General features: G+C 41.0%; 2 protein-coding genes across 3 annotated transcripts; both read right to left on the minus strand.

The window, feature by feature from the left end:
* Positions 1-3262: 3262 nt before the first annotated feature.
* On the minus strand, positions 3263-14332 carry RWDD1 (RWD domain containing 1). 2 transcript variants are annotated; one of them, XM_068402983.1, is made up of 7 exons: positions 14167-14332; positions 12240-12305; positions 10886-11016; positions 8745-8888; positions 7579-7711; positions 5761-5823; positions 3263-3817 (listed from the first exon to the last, which is right to left on the minus strand). In XM_068402983.1, the coding sequence occupies exons 1-7, from the start codon at positions 14237-14239 to the stop codon at positions 3705-3707; spliced, it is 723 nt and encodes a 240-aa protein (XP_068259084.1). In that variant the 5' UTR covers positions 14240-14332; the 3' UTR covers positions 3263-3704. The 2 variants fall into 2 exon arrangements, with proteins under 2 accessions (XP_068259084.1, XP_068259094.1); XM_068402993.1 differs by lacking the exon at positions 8745-8888.
* A 3137-nt stretch (positions 14333-17469) lies between these two features.
* Positions 17470-19215, minus strand: CALHM4 (calcium homeostasis modulator family member 4). Its single transcript, XM_068414512.1, has 2 exons — positions 18658-19215; positions 17470-17874 (listed from the first exon to the last, which is right to left on the minus strand). The coding sequence occupies exons 1-2, from the start codon at positions 19213-19215 to the stop codon at positions 17470-17472; spliced, it is 963 nt and encodes a 320-aa protein (XP_068270613.1).
* Between the last annotated feature and the right edge of the window lie 2326 nt (positions 19216-21541).

Raw genomic sequence — 21541 nt, forward strand, 5'->3', positions numbered from 1 at the left:
AAAGACTGAAGTTAATTTTCCCCATCGGAAATTGTCCTGGTTTGGCCCAAACCAGGCCAATTAGTCTTAAAGAAACCAAGGTCACTGCTAAATTCCTCACTGCTTACGAGTGAAGAGCCAAAGGGGGGTCGCACCTGCAGGGAGAAGCAGACAGGGCAGGTGACCCAAGATTGACCAAGGAGGTATTCCATCCCATACACGTCATTCTCTTTCCTATTTATCACTAACCCACTGCCTCCTGGAGGTGGGGCCCAGGAGGGAGGGGCCCTCCTGTCTCCCACTGATTGGTACCAGCTTTGCCAATTCTGGTTATTTAACCTGGTTAATAGCCAGCCCAGCTTTAAACCGTGACAGAAATGTATATCAAGCTCCCCATTTTTGGCCAAGATGGAAGGAGGGAGGGAGGAAAAAAAAAAAATAGCCACATACCACCCTTAGGTTTTGTTTGCTTTAAAGCAGATCATAATGCAATCATAATCTGGATGCAAAATCCTAGGCTTTACAGCATGCCCGAGACTGTACTCCTACAGCATCTTGATGTGATGGGCACCATCCTCTGAATTTCACTAGAGATCAGGCACCAACTATTCAAAAAGTTCAGCATGATGAAAACTAAATTAGCTCTAGTCACAGTGCAGCATTGCAACCCATAGTGATCTCCCCACCCAAACATCTGTTTAGCACCCACCCAAGGCTAAAGAACAACCAGTTGTTCTATCACCCAGTGACCCTTCCCCAGCTGAGACAGGGAATTGGGAAAAGGAGTGAGACTCATAGGTTGAAATTTAAACAGATTAAATAAAATTAGAAAATCAATATCAACACTAATACAAAACCCATAAAATTATACTCAGCCCACAGAGTGGTTCCTCCAGGGATCACAACTGTTGAGAAGAGAGAAGAAACAGAACCAGGGAGAAGAGAACAAAGCAAAGAGATCCAGATCCCCATCAAGCTTGCCCATTTATAGTGAACACGACATTAATGTTACAGAATACACCTGTGGGCCAGTCTGGGTCAGCTGCCCTGGCTTTCAGTGCTAATGGCCTTGATCACCATACCATGGCTGGCCACAAACTGAAACAAAATGTAACAGAAAAGTGATTCTGTAAGTTTTATCCCCACAAAACCAGGACAACGCATTACAGTGTACGCTTTGGACTTAGTTAAAAGCAAGATACAAGCAAGGCTGTCAGCACCAAGATTTTGAATTGCTAAAATTCCATCAAAGTCTATCGATGGAATTTTATTAGATTAATATGAATTAGAATTCAATCTAATCCAAAGTACATAAGTAAACTTTATATACCTCACCTAAACTTCTTCCTCCTAAAAAAGCTTACCTCAGTCCATTTCAGCAAACTGAAACACGCACACATAGCTGCGCTTACTCTCAGTCAAATTCCCTTTTGTTTCACAGCTGTTATTTGCTGACAAAGCCAAACAAATATGAAGTTCCAGTTGAGAAAATTTTGAAACTTGTTCCAAAGACTTGGACGAAGAGACTTTATGTGATTTTTTGTCACTTCAACCCTCATTATTTCCTCTGCTTTGAAATATAAGATGTAACAGTGAAAACACATTTTCACATTTTTAACTTGTTTGACATCATTTTAACATTTTTAAACTACACATCCTCTGCATGAAAACCAAAAAAATATGATAGTGTGAAAACAGACTAGAAAATCTCATTAATCTAGAAATACCAATAACAAGAAACTTTTTTCATTCTTATCAGTGACCCACTTGGAAATTTTTCCCAGATTACCCCATTTTGCACAGACTACACAGCATTCTTGGATTCAGTCCTCATTTAAAGAGAAGCAATTCACTCCTTTTATGAAAAAACACCAGCATTAAACATACATAGCTGAAAATGGAAAGCAGCCTTAGGAGTTAAATGTTTTCTATGCAGCTGAATTGAGACATATCAGAAGTAAATCAGGTTCGGTGCTGAAGAGCATTTTAAAGCATACTAGCAGTTACACAGGAAGCTGGATGTAGTCACTATGAAGTTTTCAACCCAACCATATCTTTGGAAAAGTCAGTTTTAGTATCACATTAGCTCACAATTTTCTAATATATTTGGTAACTCTGCTGGAACACAGATCCTGCTTATTGCTTTGAAACATACCACATCATCATTGAAACCTTGATGCTTGTCTAGAGTTCTTAGTAGCCAAAATTAAAAAGTCCAAATAGAGGACAGTAGGAACAAAGGCACATGGTTAAATTAGAAAAGTATTTACAGGGTACTTGAATGGTGGGAAATTACCAAAACATGGGAAAGGAGATCATCCTAAACAGATGTACTCAAGCGATATGAGCAGAGAATCTCATACACTGTTAAATTATTTCCGGAATTAAATTTCTCCTTTTGAATATGGAACTTCCGAATATTAAAGATCCTAAATTTATTATTCCTCTAAGCACTGTGATACTTTAGGGCAATCCTCTTCAAACGTTGAAGCTGGCGCAGTTAACGCAGTCTGCTAACAGTATTTTAAAATCCAGCACACAGTGTTTAATCACTGAGGTGCCTGGTGGCTCTCTGTTTGGAGAGCTGTCTTTTTAAACCTTCATCCACACCATCATCCTTCTAGCTGATGTGGTCTTAAACACAGCATGTTTAAAGACCACAGTTCTTGCAGTGTTTTGGGTTTACTGGATTTGGAAGCGAGGAGTCTAACATCAAGCCATTAGCTCCATAAGCAACTCTGCAGGACGGTTAACATCCACGTGTTGATGTGTAGCTTTACTGGGAGTTGTGCTAAGCTTTATATGCTGCCAACAAGATGCTTCTAAAACAACAGCCATTACATTCAAACCTATAAACACTCTATAAATCCTGATATTGTATTCTGTACTCCACTGGTAGTGTTTCAAAAAAGCAAACTAATTTTCCTAGGGTGAGGGTTTTTTTTCCCCATGCAGTTAATTGATGTACAGCTCAAAGTGAAAAAAAACCCTCTCTGAACAAATCAACCAAACTTTTTAAGACTTCATCTCATTCTGATTTTTTTTCCTACAGACTCGAACTAGTCATTTTCAAACTATTATCCTCAATTACGGCAAAGGATTTTACTGTAATAGTACGGAAATGGCTTAAACTAAACTTTAATAAGGCTATGCCTTATTAAAAGGTCACTAGTGCTACCTATCTGCAGCTGACTGGTTGTGGTACCAGAACTACTGACCATTACTTGAATTGTTATAAAATTCCACAGAAGAAAAAAAAAATAATAATAAAAAAATAACGGCATAGTATGTGATCCCTTTTATTCACCAAAGCTGCCCCTGAATATCCTAGGTAAAAGATAGCAGAATATCTGCTCAGCCTTCACGTGCAGGTGTATTTAGTGCTTGATATAACATCTTTCCATCTTGCTTGTTGTCACATCTCTTGAAAGGACAGTTACAGAAATAGGAAGGACAAAATAAGAGGAAAATAGAACAGCATTTTCAGATCACTATTCCTCAAATTTTTCATTTGAAATATTAAAGTAAATTTATTCATGATGAAAGTCATCAGAAGATCATTCTCCTGGATTAAAAATTGTTTTTTTTTCTTTGGAAACAAAAAAAAGTAAAGAAAAAAAAGAAAATTGATACACATTATTGAAACCACAGATGCTGTGGCTTTCCTGTCTGCCCCTCTCTCCTTACATATGTCCACACTAATGACAGAGCCAGTTCAAAAAAGTCTAATCACTATCTAAATTAACAGGGTTGTAGTCAGGGTCATCCTCTTCATCCTCCAACTCTAAATCATCCATTTCTTGGAATAAAGATTCATCAACCTCCACGCTGTTTCCAGCTGCAAAGAACAAAAAAGTAATTTATTTTCATGCAAGTAGGAAAACAGTACCTGAACAACAAAATACACAACACTTTTTCATATTCATTCTTCAGCGTAGGTAGCTGTTAACTTACTTGTCTTTTTATATATCAAATAGACATGGAAAAGGAAATGTCACATTTTATCTTTTTACAGCTGAAGTGAAGCTTTTTTCTCTCATACCAAAACCCAGCCAAATGTCACACAGGACCTCGGAATCCATTGGGAGAATGACGTTAACATTTATAGTTCCCAGAAGCAGAGATTCTTTCTCCCAGGTACTGTCAAAGTAGGAGCTCAGGACCCCACAGCTGGAATAGTTACAACTATCATAGCCACAGAAACACATAAGCTTTATTAAAAAAAACCCACCCCACCCTTACACACTATTTATATATCTACATTTGTTTTCAGATTTTAGTTTTAAAAGCAAGATGAATGTTTGTGTGCTTTCACATTTTCTTCTGAAAGAGATGATGCTGACCTAGGGATAACACTTGAGGACTCCTGCTATTTTGTGTGTATCAACAGCGACACCTCCTGCCCACTGAACAAGGTTCTCGTCTTTCACTGGCTTTGAAAGAGCCTTTATAAACGTTTCCATCTAAAAGGTAATGCTATTATCCTGTTTAAGCTGTGAAAATTAGTATTACTTATTACACGGTATTGTAATATTAAAGTGCAGTTAGTAGCCTGTTGCATTTATGATAGAATGCAAATCAGCAATAACAACAGGAGTTTTCCATCACCAATTGAACAGGATTAGAAGTTAATATATTAATCCGAAGCCTTTCGGGCACAGAGCCCAAATACAGGGGCCTGTTCCTCCCTCGAGATAGCCAAATGTTCTATCAACAACCCACCTTCACTTTAGGAATTTTGGAAGAAGACAAGGTTAAATTATGCCCTCTAACTAAAAAACCCTCAACTCCCCCATGACTGCCATTTGAAGTTTATACTCACTGATGTTCATAAACAACTTTTTTTAAATTGTTACTTGCAGAGAAAATTCTTGACGCTCTTCTGCATGTGTTTTGCAATACCAGTAGATAACGCAGCTACATTAAAGAATTGTCTTAACTCAAAATCAGTTTTTTAAACTAGGATACTAAAAGGCAGGACAGAAAATTAAATACTATGAGTAGATTTATTTGATTTATCTCCAATGGATTTTCCAAGTTTAACATCATTTGCACAGGCTTACAAAATTTTCAGCTGGCACTAGGTCAATTTTTTCAGCAAGGTATAAGACAAATCTGCACAAAACTATGATGAAGAACTGGGTTGCACAGACGCAACAGCATTTGATTTGACATGCAAGATGTTTACTATTGGTGTTTCAGTTCAGAGAAAAGACAGAACTTCAAGATCTGTGACTGAAATCGGGGGTGAAAAGGCTGGCTAGTAGAAAAAAAGAAAAAGCAGGGTTTGGTTGTGTTCCTTCTGTTTTGTTTTTGCTTTGCTTTTATTTGTTTTTGCTTCCAGTCCAAACACTTCATAGAATCGTAAAATACCTCAAGTTGGAAGGAGTCCAACTCCCTGCTCCTCACAGGACTACCTAACACTAAACCACGTAACTAAAAGCGTGTCCTATTGCTGGTGACCAGAGAGGAGAGATCAGCACCTCCTCCTCCACTGCCCTGCAGACTTGAATAGAAGCAGCAGAAATAAGACCAACTCAAACTCAAAACTGCAAATAAATACGCTTTAGCATCTTGAAAATGTTTTGTTTGTTTGTTTCCAAAAGAAGTTAAAATCACTTCCGTTCAATATGCAAAACAGTACTTCTCAGAAAGTTCTTCCGATACAAAAGTGATACTGAGGTAAGACATTAAGTCAGAAGTGTAACACAGATTTTGCTTAGAAATTCTGACCTGTTTTAAGCCACTGTCTTTCAATTGTTGAAACAAAAAGAAATTTACCTTCCTCCAAGAACTGGATGTCAGAGGTGTCAAGGTTGTGATCCATTTCAAACAGCTGTTTACCTAGAAATAAATAAAAAATAATACATAAGCAAGTAGAATTCTGAAATAACTACCAATCTAAGGCAAAAATACTTAGCACATGTATTTTAACCTTTTCAAATTAAACAATTTGAGCATTTTTTTTTAAGCCGCTCATTTCTAGAAGTTCCTCACTCTGATTTTTTGACTATTCATCCAGAATTCTTACACACCAACAGGCTACATGTGAAATGAGTCACTGTTTCTTATATTCACTTTAATGTTACTAAGGCTTTAATAATGGGGGGTGGGAAAATTTACACTGTACTGTCCCACAGTCTTTGTTCAGTCCTTATTGCATTAGTCCTCATCTTGCATTCCACAAGAAAGCCCTCTGTGGGAACTGGAAAGGAAATTAGCTGCCTCTTCCATTTTTTTCCATATATCCTGCCAATTCGCAAAGCAACTTCAATCTACACACAAATCACCAGCTCCTATACACATATCTGTGAAGGAAACATCACACAAGGCAAAGTGAAGCCTTTCTAATTGAGAGGTAGGGGAAGAAAAGCTCAGGACTCTTTCGACATAAACCACCCATCTTCATTTGTATTGCTTATGCAAGCTTCCGCCAACAAGACTGGTTAGTGTTTCTGGTAAAATATTTAAGACACCTTTTTACTTCTATTGAGGTATGCTCTTGACATCTGAGAATAAGCCTGTTTTTAGTTTTGTAAAGGGGAGCTTCTATAAACTAGACTTGTATAAAGAAAAACAGACACAGCATGCTAACGACAAATTTAAGAACAAGAAAACTAGAAGCAGCCTGATATCTACTATGTCATCTTTGCAGATTCCCAAACATGTTCCCTTCAGAGGGGAATCAAGTGTGTCCCCTGCCATCAAAAGCTTTTCATGAAGCTTACTACCATTAAGATTTCTATCTCTTTGTCAAATTTCATCAAAACTAGCCAAAAGTTTTGAAAGTCTTCAGAAGGGAGTAGAAAAGATAAGAGTGATACAGTATGATCACATTGGTTATGTTTTTTCAGGTAATCAGGTTAAAAAGTAGATCCAACATCACAGCAGAACCAGTCCAAAGCTAAGCCATGGACAGCGTGGAGGAAGATGCCCAAGATTTAATTCTTATCTACAGGTTCTCATAAGATGTCATTTGCTCCACACTTTGCCCACTGGATACAGAGTTTGCTTTCTGCTGGACAAACTGTGATCTGCAAAACAGAGCCTGAAACCACTGCAAGGACAAGCTCCTCCCCAAAACATCAGAACAGAGGCTACCATTTTCACTAGTCATTGTAAGCTTGTCATATGCAGCAGCCAGCCTCTGTGTTGCTTCAGTCCAGCAACAGCATCCCAAGCTCCTACATGCGCTTGAATAACCTGAATTCACTGTACGATCCAGTGCAATAAAGGCCAAATCAATAAACTGTCTGATGTAGATTCTTTCTGTTGCTTAACAAACCCCAACTATTTCTGCCAGAACAATGCTTGTCAGCAGCAGCTCCAAGTGGCATACTGTCTGGCACAAAACCGAAGAGGCTTAAACACACAGTTTGGGATCCTTAATGACTTCAGCAGAAATCTTGAATCCATTAGCTTTGTATTTAGCCCAAAATCAGCACTCAGAAAGACTTCATGCAACATGGAGGACAATAACAAAATACTGTGTTAAGAGTTTATTTACTACCATTATCTTTTGGAGTAAAAATTACTCTTAGGCTTGTCATTGTAGTAAGGTAACACTGCAAAAACTTCAGGACCAATTTTAAATCATACCGCTTAATTTATTTTTGCCAGCTTGTTCTTCTTCTTTCATTTTTTTCCTTTTTATTTCTAGGAGTTCTGCATCAAACTTTGCTTTCCAATTTAGGAAATTCTCAATTGTAACAGGAGTACCATGAAAACGTTGCTGAAAGAACAGAAAACAACGCTGTAAACACAACTTGCAAAGCTACGAGTGAAGACAAGCATTTGCTTAACTATTTAAATAACAACGTTCCAGAAGCATTGCTTGCTGTGAAGTATTCTGAGAAATTAATCCTAACCCTAAGAATACACACAGAACATATTCTTAACTGTTTTTTGTGATGGGACCCTCCCTTCAAAAAGCTGTAGTGAGGTGGAAATTCTTATGGAAAACCCCTACATACTACTTTTGGACATACATTGCAATAGTTAGTAACACACCACTAATACAGGTTATCCATAAGTAGGCAACACTTGCTATCAGCTCTTAAGTGCTATCTACACCGAAATATTTTCCATTAAAATACATTAACCCTTCTATCTTGTTGAGACAGAAAAACCTATTCTCTTTTCCTCGCTATTTTTCTGCCATTTCAGAAACACTGAATGTTCGAAGTCCCATCACCCTCTAGCTCTTTCTGAGGAAGAAAGCAAAGACTCAGTAGTTACACTTTTCCCAGCACATTCCACGAATGGAAAACCAATTCCACAGTGGCTGGTAGAAAGGACATGTGCAGGGAGGACAAACGAAGTCTTGAAGACTGGTCACACTGCTTCCACCCTACCCACTCGGCCTACCAAGGAAGAGAGACTTCCTCAGACCATGCAGTCCATGTGCAGAGTGCCATATTCTCGCCTTTTTTTTGCTCCCCATCACCTCTTGCCTCTTCAAGCAAAAAACTGGCTACAGCAACTGTGATTTCATTTGGGAAAAACCCCTGCCCCTGCCTTAGAAAGTAAGGCTAGAAGGAATTGTGAACATGCAATATGTCTCTGAAAAGACTGCTTTAGAAAATGGGGTGGGGGAGGGAGGAATCACTTAAGAGCACTAAAGAATCTTCTAGTTCTTAAGTTTTAGTTCTGTCAATGCTGGGATAGATGTTCCTCTCCCAATGCAATAGAGAATTGCTCCTGCATCAAACCCACGCACTTAAAAAAAGCAGGAAATTTTTAGTTGAAAACATAATTTTACATACTTTCTCTTCTTCTTCTGCTTCTCTTTCTTTCTGTTTCTTTTCCTCTTCTCTTCGTGTTCTTATTTGATCCACTATTTCATTTAATTTCTCCTGTACTGCTGAGACTAGAGTGAAGATCATAACCATTCCTATATTTTCTTCTGCCTACAGCACAAAGAAGGCAACTTCAAACAGAAGAACCTCAAACCTTCAGCAGCTGAATGCATAAGTATGTTTAGAAAGCAGTATGCTGTGCAAATGCAGGTAACACAGCTGACGCACTCTGCACCAGTCTCAGAAGCTCACTGGAAAATCCAAGTCAATTGGCCAGTTAATCCAGTTAAAGTTACTCCCACATGGGTGCACAGCAAAACACCAATGATGAGGATCTCTGTGTTCAGTTTATCAACATATTACAGACATCAGGAAGGCTTTTTCATGAATGAAACAAAACTTATAGCAGGAATACAACTCCAAGATTTGAGTATCATAAATCTTAAGAGACAACAGTTACTCAGAACCTCTCTTCTCCTGAAATGGCTTATTCCTTAATGCCATTACATGCCGCTTTGAACTGGGAGAGTTTCCCAGGAAAAACAAAAAACATCAGTTGATAGAAGGAAGGTTATATGAAGTAAACTGAAAAGAAAAAATGTCTACTGAACATATTATGGAAATTTTTAGACAGGGAGGACTTGTCAAGAATTCCTGAAACCAAAGAAGGGTTTCCTTCTCATTCCTTTACAATGCACTCTAGCTGATCCCAAAGGCTGAAGAGATATTCACCCTCCATCCCCAAATAGTTGTGTTATTAAAAAGAACTGAGAATCAGTGTAGCATCTTTTAATCTTTCCAAATAAAATTGAAGTGGCTTACTTCCACAAATACTATATACACAGTTAAACAAATTCACCTTAAGCTAGAACTGCAAAAGAGAGGAAGCCCTAGAGCACTTCCATTTCATTGTTGTATCTTTGCACACTGAATTAGCCCTGTATTTTTACCTCATCAATATAATTTACCTCAATAACATCATTTATAGAACCACAGAATCACAGAATGTTTTGGGTTGGAAGGAACCCTAAAGATCATCTAGTTCCAACCCCCCTGCCATGGGCAGGGACACCTTCCACTAGACCAGGTTGCTCAAAGCCCCACCCAACCTGGCCTTGAACACTGCCAGGGAGGGGGCAGCCACAACTTCTCTGGGCAACCTGTGCCAGTGTCTCACCACCCTCACAGTAAAGAATTTCTTCCTAATATCTAATCTAAATCGACCCCCTTTCAGTTTAAAAACATGCTCCCTTGTCCTATCACTACAGGCCCTTGTAAAAAGTCCCCCTCCAGCTTTCCTCTGGCCCCCTTCAGGTACTGGAAGGCTGCTAGAAGGTCTCGCCAGAGCCTTCTCTTCTCCAGGCTGAACAGCCCCAGCTCTCTCCGCCTGTCTCCATAGGAGAGGTGCTCCAGCCCTCTGATCATCTTCATGGCCCTTCTCTGGACTCGCTCCAACAGCTCCATGTCCTTCTTATGTTGGGGGCCCCAGAGCTGGATGCAGTACTCCAGGTGGGGTCTCACAAGAGCGGAGTAGAGGGGCAGAATCATCTCCCTTGACCTGCTGGCCACGCTGCTTTTGATGCAGCCCAGGATATGGTTGGCCTTGTGGGCTGTAAGCGCACATTGCCGGCTCATGTTGAGCTTCTCATCAACAATCACCCCCAAGTCCTTCTCCTCAGGGCTGCTCTCAATCCATTCTCCGCCCAGCCTCTATTTGTGCTTGGGATTGCCCTGACCCACATGCAGGACCTTGCACTTCGCCTTGTTGAATTTCATGCAGTTCGCACAGGCCCAGCTCTCAAGCCTGTCAAGGTCCCTCTGGATGGCATACCTTCCCTCCAGCGTGTTGACCGCACCACACAGCTTGGTGTCGTCGGCAAACTTGCTGAGAGCGCGCTCAATCCCACTGTCCATGTTGCCAACAAAGATGTTAAACAGTGCCGGTCTCAATACCGGCCCTCAACCAAAGGGTAATCAATGAGTTTGATTACCGAACTCAAACTTCAAAATCAGTAGCACACACCTCAGAAAACAACTGACTTGAGAGAGAAATTCTGGCTAAGTGTGAAGTGATATTAAGGTGAATTGAGCTATTCCATTTTCCTTACCTGTTGTTCCAGTAGTTTTATTATGTCTGTGACATCATTATCGTCAAGATTCTCCTGTGAGACAATTTCATAAAGTGGAGTTTCATCAGGATATTTTTCTCTATAGGTAAATTTAAGGGTTGTTTGGACAGCTAAAAGATAAAAACACACATATTCTTATGGTGATAACTTTACATAACTCTAACTGTATGTTTTTCTATTGCATTAGCAGCGTGAAGATTTTAAAATATACAATATTCTTGTCTTACAGGAACAGTCACCTTACACAGGCGTTAAAACTATAAGAACAGATTTAAATATAATGCAAGAGTTCTGAGAAATCAAGATGATGAAGCTTACCCTTATATAAAGTATTACAAGCTATTAATGTCTCAAAGGTCTTTAGAAAGACTGGAAAACCTTCTGTGGTATGGTCGGTAGTAGAGTAGTAATTTCTTTTACCTCATATCCCACTTAAAGCTGAAGAAAATGAAGAGTCCTAACAACAGATCTAGAGAGAATCTCAGCATATTAATGCTTCAAATTCTGTGTGCCTGGCTGCGTTGGGTACCAGGGCTCCACATAAATCATATGACAAGGACAAAATGTCCAGTACAAGTTAATAAGCAGAGAACCGCCTAAGAAGAAAGCACTCAACACAAAGCCACCCAGAGCAAGGATAACATGGGAACAAGGCAAAAGAGAAGCAAGTTCCTTTCATGCATCCTGCCAGAATACCAGGGAGCAGTCTTCTTTCAGTTCCTCAAGACTCACAGTTCTAGCAGCCCCTGTGTTCTTCAACAGAGACAACTGCTCCACGCAGGACTTACTCTAAAACTGAAGGAGACAGCAGCAGTTTCTTCCTTTTAACACAGTAACCCAGAACAGCAGCTCTCAAACTTACATGGAGCAAGGCTTGCTTGCAACAAGCCCGTGCAACCATTGATGCCCAACAAATACAAAGGGACTTGGGACTCACAGCTGTTTCTTCTGGAACTATTCCTTAAGGGCTGGATATTCACAACACACAGACCCAACTCTCCCATGTGGCTGGTACACATACAGTTGCTAGAAAAAAAATCACCTCACAACATGGCTGTAAGCTCCTACAGGGATGATGACAACACATTCTTTTTGAAGCTACACTGCAAAGCATTTGAGATTCAGCATGTCAGAAAGTAGCCATAGTGAGAGAGCGCAACATTTCTGTAAACTAAACACAGAACACCAGAACTCTTGAACCCCATTTTCTGAGGAATGTTTGCTGGATCAGGCCCCTAAGAGGACCTAAGTGGAGGTTTACCTAGTTGTTAGCGATAGAATTAGGCTTACACAGAAACTCCTCCTATACATGTTCAAGACATGATCAACTTACTTTCATCATTTTCTCCTGCTTCAGATGTCACAGTGATTGTGAAAGTCGTCGGCTTTTCTGACAATACTGTTTAAAGAAAAAAAGAGAGACAGATTCCTTAAATCAGACAACTACTTCTTCACGTCATTAAAATTGAACTTCTCAAGGACTAATGAAGCAAGAAAGCTCTCTATACAGTGTTAAGGGCCTTTTTACCCTACTAATAAATACTTTTCAATTAACAGGTATTTTCCATATGATGTGATGCTTGGAGCGCTCTTTGAATGAGAGCACGTAACATCAACAATACCAAAAAGTTTCTCCTTTGGAAGTTTCACTTTTTGAAAAAAGTGCAAATCTACCTACTATCAAATGACTTACGTTAGCACACTGAATACGTACAGAAAGCTCCCAAGGTAATTTGCTTTATTGCGCTAGATATGTGTGCCCAGCAGCCAGTGCGCTCTTGACCCTGGGCTATTTTTACAGTATGTATGCACCAATTTCTATATTTAGGACAGCTTAACATAACAAATGCTTCTTAAAACAAAAAAGGAATACACAGTGCTTTCCTTCGTGAATGTCCTACCTAAGTAAGGTACTAGAATGAAATTGCGCGAATGAGGCAGCTAGAAGACAGACAAGTGGCTCTATAGAGACGCACAAAATGCAAGCCTTGTGATCTAAAGTTTCACAGACTAGAAACCTCATTGCACAATTGGAGGTTGCAGACCATATCCGCAAATAAGGACTGCTCTGTATCACTGTTATAACCTGTGCTCAATCTAGTATATATGCTCTCACAGTATTAAGTGAACTTTGCCTAATTGCTAACGTACTACTACTACCACCATCTTTATTTCCTCCCTCTTCTTTTGGGCATAAGAGCATTACATGAACAAACAATAACTCAGAGTAAGCATCAGAGTAGAGGCTATATAACAGTACATTACTTCCATATATGTATCAGTGATTCCACAACCCCAGCTACCAGAGATCAATTCATATACCTTCAACATAAAACTGAAGAACCTAAAATGTTTTCAGCTTAAAGCAATAGGCAAATATACCAGGCAAATGTCTGTGTGATGAAGCTACTGCCAAGTAAAATACTATGGGATTTTGGGCAGAGTAGCTACTGTGCAGGAAGCAAACAGAAAATGCACAGATTTTTTTCACCATTAAAATTCTTTGGATACTGAGCACCATAAATCATGTTGGATTAGCTAGCATGCCAGATACTCTTTAATTGTTTATTATTGGTATTATTAATTGGTAATAGGAAGTCCTGAAAATCTGACGATCCAACGTACCCATCATATGAAAGTTTTAGCACTATAACGTACTGCACCTGGGAAGTTATAGGTACTTCCCTATAGGCACCTACACTGCCTTTGTTCCACCGTAGATCTGCAATAGAATAAGGCAGATACCGGCAATGCGCTTACAGAGGGAACGGCATCTTTCAGTACCCAACACACCCCGTGCTTCACGGTTGTGAGGAGCTGTTACTAGAAAGGAAAACTGGCCGACACACAAGCCAGTTCCCCAATTTCCACCTAGGGCCGCATCTTTTGAAGGGTTTCTCCAAAGAGCACCCTTCCACCAGCCACACCTCGGGTTCAGATACGGAACGGCAGCCCACGCCGGGCTGCCGTACTCCGGCGTTAAACGCCGCCGAGGCGGGCATCGCCCACGCGAGCCACCCAGACCTCGCCATCGAGTGCTTTGGCTTCCCCGCCTAGGGAAAACCAAGAAAAAGACGACAGATCCTCAGCCCGTGCGGCTAACAGCGGGGAGGCGCCCGCGGGAGCCCGGGCGGGCAGGGCGCGGGGGGCGGCTGCCGCGCGGGGGGCGGCTGCCGCCCGGCGGGGCCTCCCGCTCCTCCCTCACACCGGCCCGCCGCGTCGGTGCGGCGCAGCCAGGCGCGGGCTCCGCCGCGGCTCACCTGTGAACGAGTCCGGGTAGATGGACTCCAAGGCCTCCAGCTCGTTGCGCTGCTCCTCGCTGTAGTCGGTCATCGTCGCCCGGCGCCGCCAACAACGGCCATGGACCGCCCGCACCGCGAAGCCACCCCCCCGCGACGCTGCTCACCGCCGGCCCGCGCATGTGCGCTCCCCTCCGGCATCGTCTAGGCATGCCTAGCTCCGTCCGCGCGCGCGCAGTCGATCGGCGGTGGATGCCTTTGGGCTGAAGGGGAGGGAGGTGGCGGGCTCCTTCGCTGAGGCGGGCGGCCATAGCGCGGGGCGGGGCGGGCTGAGGCGGCCGGCGGTTGTCAGGGTAGAAATAATTGCCCTGACGGGTGTTCTGTTGCCTTCACGGAGAGTGATCAAGTACGGCGCCCTCTGGCCAGTTAATTCCAGTACTTGCTGCTTGGCGTTCTGCTCTGGGCAGGGCGGGCGTGATGTGTTTCCCCACCTGTACCTGACGTGCTGGAAAAATCCCGCCCTCACCATCCGCACGGCACCCGCTCGGGCCTCCCCCTCACCGCCCAGCTGGGAATAGCCGTGTGCTGAGTGGGTGAGGCACCCAGGCTCTGTTAGACTTCGGAAGGCCTCTGCACTCCCACCTAGAGACGCGGGCTTCAGAGTTACTATGAAAATGGCAATGCTGTTCCGCTGGTATCGCTACTTGTCATTCTTTCATTAAGAATTTATAGGGATCAGCGAACTGAAGGGGATTCAAAACTGTTGCTGTAAGGAATAGCATAAGGGTGCCATGGAGGCAGATGAATGGCATTTCGGCCTGAAATTGGAACTTCATTTGATGCAGCTGGAAAAATCAGTTGGTGGTGCAGCTTAGAGATAAAAAGCACCTGTAAACTTTCCAGAAAATGTTCACAGTGATTTCAGACCTCCCATTGCATAGCCAGCATCATTGTGTGAGTGCAGAACAGGAGTCAAGGCTAGCAGTGTTGGGAGCTCCCATACTTGGGGGAATTACATGAATTTAAGACTATTGAGGGTTAATCACAGCAGACCCAGATGGGTAATTGGTACATAAAGTAGTTCTAAAGTGCATCAGTTTCCTGGGCTTACGGCCAGCACTTTTCCCCCAGGTGCGTTTTACAAGCCCAGAGTTTCCAGAAAACTTTTACCATGGACATAAAGAGAATCATTTTCACTTCAAGGGAGCAAACTGCAATTCTAAATTGATTTTGGTTATGATGACTCAGGTTTTAGCAGACACAGTCAGACTGTTCAGTACCAACTTCTTGATTTTTCTGTAATCATAAATTCTTTTGAAATCTGTGCCTTCTCTACCAATCCATGACACGTTTCAGGGAGCAGAGGAGTGAAGGGAAATACACCAAATCACCTATAGTACTACAGCTGTATTCTGTATTTAGTACTATGGATTGATATATGCTAACAGGGTCATAGTCTACTTGTATATTATCAGGCTGACTTCACAACAACAGATACAAATAATACTTCCACTCACTATTTTAAGTTATAAACTATTAAAAAAAAAATACAGAGCAAATAGTAATTGGGACAAAATCAGAAAACATAAGTTTATTTAAAGTTAGTTTAGCAGGAAGTTAAAAGAATTTGACAGCTCACTCTTAGCTGCAAATATTGCATCGTTTTATAGTAGTACTGTAAAGCCAGGGAAGAAATGGAAAGAACCCACATACAATAAAGACAGCAGTTAGTTTTTTGTCATTTGGATCCAGACATCAGCATAGGGTTTTTTTTTTGCCAGGACTTTCAGATACACAAATCAGTTGCATGTATTCCAGATTACCCGTAGTGTTCCATCTTAGTTAAATAAAAAGCTACAATGATTTTAAAAGTGAAATTAGAGATTGAGTTTACTAACAGAGGTGCTTGGCTTCCTAAGGAGTTCACACACACAGTGCAGTTCTATTACCTGAAAGTTTAGTATTCAGATGAAATACATATGTGGGAATTTGTAAGAATTTGTTTAGTAATGTAAAATATGCATCATTCTCCAGCTATTCAGCACATATGTTGTTTGCATTTGCTACAGTGCTTGCTTTTGTTTAGAAGTTTAAATCTTCAAGACCAAACACATTGACCAACATCTGCAATTTAACTTACTTCTGGTTCCTGCATTTTCTAGTAATATGTGCTAGATTATACAACACTCTGGGGTCATTAACAGCAGATAGCATCCTATAATCTAGCATATGGCTTTGTAGCCCACATGTGTACATGGCAAGGCAATACTGGAGGCATTAGGAGAACCTATGGTATGCATTTTTGCCCCCTTAGAGTTAGAAACGTCTGCATAGGGAGTTAAGAGAGGGGAATGCAGTAACATCTCATCATACCACATTGAATTAACACAAAAACATCATTAAGCCTTCTTTCACTAAATTCAGTAGATTTTAATCAGAATATTTATGGGCACAGTAGTATGATTAAATTGTAAGTTTGCAGGCAAAGCAAACCTTACTGTGCAGAGAAACACACATTGTTTCTCATCCTGATTTGTTATTTGTACAGTAGGCAAGCACACAAACACCTGAGAGATTTTGAAGTATATCAGAAAGGAATAGGAGACTGACCTTGCTATTGCATTCAGCCAGAATACATTTGAACTCAATTTTCCACATGTAAAGTGTTTGTTCATAGAGCTGCACCCCTCCATCCTGTTCCCCTCAGTGGGTGTTTTTTTTACCAGAATTGGAAGTTCTTTCATCCCCGTATCTGTACCCAGCCTTTGTTGCTGAAGTTTCACCATATGTTTCATCTGTGCTGCTGTAGCCACAGACTTAGCTTGTAGTTAGCCCAGTGTATTTTATTCACACAATAAAAGAAAGGTGTGGAAGAGGAGAAATAAGGCATTTCTGCTAGGGGTCACTAAGACAAATCTGGATACCTGCTCTGTAAAGAAGGGACCGACTCATAGGATCCAATCAAAGTCTAGCTATTAATTTTTAAATATTTTTTAATGGGAGGAAATAAAAAGCATTTGGGAATAACTTTCTCTCCCAGTAGATACTCATTCTTTTAGCAGAAGTATTAGAGAGCAGAGACCTGCAGCTTGAAACAGCCCACCCCAATCTAGCCACAGACCATCACATCCCACAGGAGTCAGATGCCATCAGGAAAGGTGGCTGTAAGCACGTGCTAAAGGACCACATTTACAAGATGTACTTGCTCACATACTTTGTATATCAATGTAGTAAGGCATTGGAGAGTTCCAGAGCAGCTCAGATCTGATGTGGAGCTAGACAAGTTCCTGCTTTTCTGCAAGGTGTTAGTGGGGGCTTGGACCCTCAGAGCTGTGTTCTGATCACAGGGTCTTCATCAGTCTTCAGGTATTTTCCATTTACAGACTCCTTGAGTGCCCAGTCATGGAGGAGGCTGTAGTCATAGTGCTCCTCATCCACTTGTTTTAGAAAGGCCAGTCCAGAAATGGCTTGCCACTCTCTGAGAGATGGAATACGGATTTCCTTTACATTTTCACTCCCTGGGACAAAGCCAAAGAACTTCCTTACGTGCTGCATGGCATAGAACCTGGAGTGCTGGTCTGCCGCTTCATCAAAGAGCTCCTGCTCATTATGGACATAGCTCCTCCAGTATCTGAAATGTAGAAAGCTGAGTGGGGAGAAACAGCTTACCAGGCAGTAAGACAAGAAGACAGTGATGACTACCACAGCAATCAGAAGCCAGCCAGCCACCTTACAAAGAAAAAGAACAGAAAAACAAACAGTTACAGCTGAAAAATACTCACAGTGGTAACTTCTGAGCATCAGAAAATCTGTAAGATGGTCTTTACATGCTTTTCCCAAATAAGAAGGTTAACAAGGTATAAGCCTGGTAAGGGTCTGGTGCCATCAAACCCAATCCCTGTCTACCAGAGGCAGCTATGTAGTAAAGTCGCTTCTTTCTGTCAAGTTTAAGGAAATTCTGTTCTATAATTTGTCAAGGATTTTGCCTCCACGGCTATTGTTGTGAGAAGAGAAGCCATCTAAGTCCTAGCCTGTATTAGCTTATAGCCTGTTTAAAATCAATTTTCTCTGCAGTGACAACTTAATGTTCCCTCTATTATTTACCCAGTGTGTAAGCTTTTAGAATTGAGTCTGATCTAAAAAGAAGGTTTTAATTTGCTTCACATGGAGCTCTCAAAGCCTGGGCCCCTTAGTCGCACGTTTCTAATGCTTGAATGAAGAAACTTCATACCCTTCCTGGTTCTTGAACTTCCATTTGTCTTATTTCATAGTACTTTTCAAGATACTACAGCAAGGAAGAATGTATCTTCCAGTAGCAGGTAACAAACAGGACAATTTATATACCTAAAGTTCAGTTCCACTTAGAGGAAGAAAGCAGGCTTCAAAACACAGAGATGTGGCACTGAAGGCAGAAGATACAGATACTGTTTTATCCTAACACTTTGCCTGCTGAATTAACTCTAGTTCTCATCATTAGATCTGCAGGCAACAGAAGCAACATGAGTTACTCACTTGTGACTGGTATCGGAGTAGGAGAATCACTTCATCTCTTGCCCGGCTCAGCTCTGGAGGAACTAGCTGACTGCATGGAAATTCAGCCAATATTCTTCTGCGTTCACTAGCAGTAACATTAGGATTAGCTTCATAATAATGCTCAGAGACATACTCACTGATGGCACAGACGTAATATGAGCCATTTATCAGGGTAACTGCTAGCCATGTTACTGGAGCAACCAGTGCTCTCCCAGTGATGCTGCACAAGACAAAGCAGATCAGTTTGCATTGCAGTAACCGGTTTGGTGTAATCTCTTCCTGAAGAGGAGACCTTTTGCCTGTAACCAACCTCCAAGTCTGGTTATTCAGGGCATAGCCAACAACCAGAAGGATCAGCGCAGGAGCTCCTAGGAAAGCCAGCCCATAGATAAGGTTCTGCCCAACATGACAGGGACAGCTGAACGTAAAAAAAGAGAAGAGTTGCTGCCCACCAATTGTCAATATTGCAATTATAGCATTAGCAATAACAACCTCTTTGCCTTTTAGAAAAGTTAACCACTTTGGAAGGAAAGTCATTTTAGATCTTACTCTTTGACAGATGCTTTTGCTTTATATCAATACTAGCTTTTAGCTATGTTTAGCTGATGTTAATGGCAGACTAGAACAGAACATACTCCAACAGCTTAAAAACCAAAACAACCCCCCAAACACAACACCAAAAAAAACCCTGCTAGTCTTTCTCCTCCCACTAATTTTTGATTCTACTCCATAACAGCTAGAAGCTTAGTTTGCTAGCTTTAAATAGACTTACAAACATCTAATCATGCATTTTAATTGATTCAATAATTTGTCTCAGCGGTTCTGGAACATTTAGCTTGTAGGCGATTGTGAGCACTACCAGCCCCTCGCTAATTGTCTGAATTGTCCCTACCTTTTGGATGACATACAATGCTATCAAATCGATGACTACCCTGTCAGGCTTAATTGGCAAGCTGTTTGCTAATCAATGGTAATTAGCAGAGGCATGGAGTGGGAGTAAGAAAAAAAAAAAGAAAAAAGGAGATCTTTCTGCTATTCTTCATAAAAAAAACAACCAAACAAAGCCTTGTCAAGTGGACTGATTGTAAAAAATGAAGTATTTAAAATGCTTCAACATTGAAATAAAACCAGAAATAAGTTGCACAATGTTTGGAATCCCAGTTCTGTTTGTATTTAACGTCAGAGGCAATTTGCTCTCCTAACACTGGAGTCTGAGATGTAGTTAGCTGCTGGACCATGAGGATTTTAGTGTTTCACCTGTAGGTGGCAAGAAGCTAGCATGTCTCTTTTCCCGACAGTGTTGAATGTTTCCTTCAGAAAGTTCTTTTGGTAATGTGTAATCTGCTGTTCAATTCACACAGTGTCAAGCCAGCTTCAGACATGCTCATGATAATAGCTGGCATTTACATACCTTGCTTGTGACTACAAGTTTTAAGATTTTCTGTACGTATCATCACCAGTCCCATTCTGTGGACAGAGATAGATAAAAAATTTCAGTTAAACATTTCCAGAGCTGTTTCTGGTTTCTGAATATTGGGATGTATGATCTGGGCTCTCAGCACCTCTCACAAATCGAGCCTTAAACAGAGGTTAATTTAAAGCGTATCACTCATGATTTTCTCTAGGTCGCACTTCGTGCATGGTCATGCTATCCAGTAGTTCTGTACATTGCATACCCTAGGCTGATCTGAATACGCAAATACTTGTGTTTAAGTTCTGAGAAGTCTGACTGCCTGTAATATAAACATTTTTACCACGAACAGAAAAAAAGTAAGCCAGAAAGTCTATGAGGAAAATTGTCTTCCTATTACAGATAGCTGTCTCCAGCATGTGTGGACTTAGTCACGTGATATAATACTGTCTGACTGCACAGCCTCTTCTCTCCCCTTGCAGAGAGGGTTGCTAAATTATAACTTTAAGCTTAAAAAGTAGTTTTAGCACCCTTGGTATCTGCTTGGATGGCAGAGACACTCTTATAGCTGTTATACACATGGATGGCATGTTTAGACACATCTTGCCTGTTTACTAGGCAAGACCTTGTTCCTCCAGTGCGCTGTTAGCGTGGACGCCTGCTTGTCTCATCCCCAGTCACAATCTGTGAATGAGGTCCTTGCTGGTAACTGGCTCTCAAAACTGTGTGACACCATTTCACAAAATTTAAAGTAGTAGAGAAATACGCTGAAACATCCAGCAGCACTTTGCCACAGCTTTTCTGAAACCTGTTGTGAAGTTCTTGGTTGTTTGGGCAGAGTAGTAAATCCCAGTGCTGTCTGAACACTGCCAATCTGAAGCTCCATTTTCTTTCAGTATCACAGGATTTTCAATAACTTTTTTTTGTACTACTGGCATTATATTTTGAAAAAATTTACCTCCTTTAAATTCAGTGGAATAAAACCATCAGGCTATTACAGAATTATTTTGAAGATGTGTTTTATAAGAGACTTCCATTATGCCTCACTTAATTTTAAAATCTCTGATTACTGCTGAGCTTTCTTTGGGAACCCTTGTCTTATTTTGTTTATAAGGGAGGAAGGCTTTCCCAAGCATCACTTGTTTGCTCAAGAAACACATTAGATGTGAAACTGAAGAAATGTACAACACTGAAATATTCATAGCCTAAGGCTGTTGAATGAGGCAATTTGTACAATCAATACAGCAACTTTTTTTCTGCTGCATTGTCACTTCCGTGGCATTCGCTTTCATGCTGTGCTGTAAATAATCCTGCTGCGTCATCCTATTATGGAACAAATTACAGGGTTGGATCCAATTAAGAGCTTGGGCGGCACATCAAACCTTTATGTACTCGCCTCTGCAGAGGAACCGGGAGACATTTAGGCTCTTTATCTGATGCCCAGGAAGAGTT

The sequence above is a fragment of the Nyctibius grandis genome, chromosome 1, assembly GCF_013368605.1.
Source record: "Nyctibius grandis isolate bNycGra1 chromosome 1, bNycGra1.pri, whole genome shotgun sequence".
Classification (NCBI taxonomy): Eukaryota; Metazoa; Chordata; class Aves; order Nyctibiiformes; family Nyctibiidae; genus Nyctibius; species Nyctibius grandis.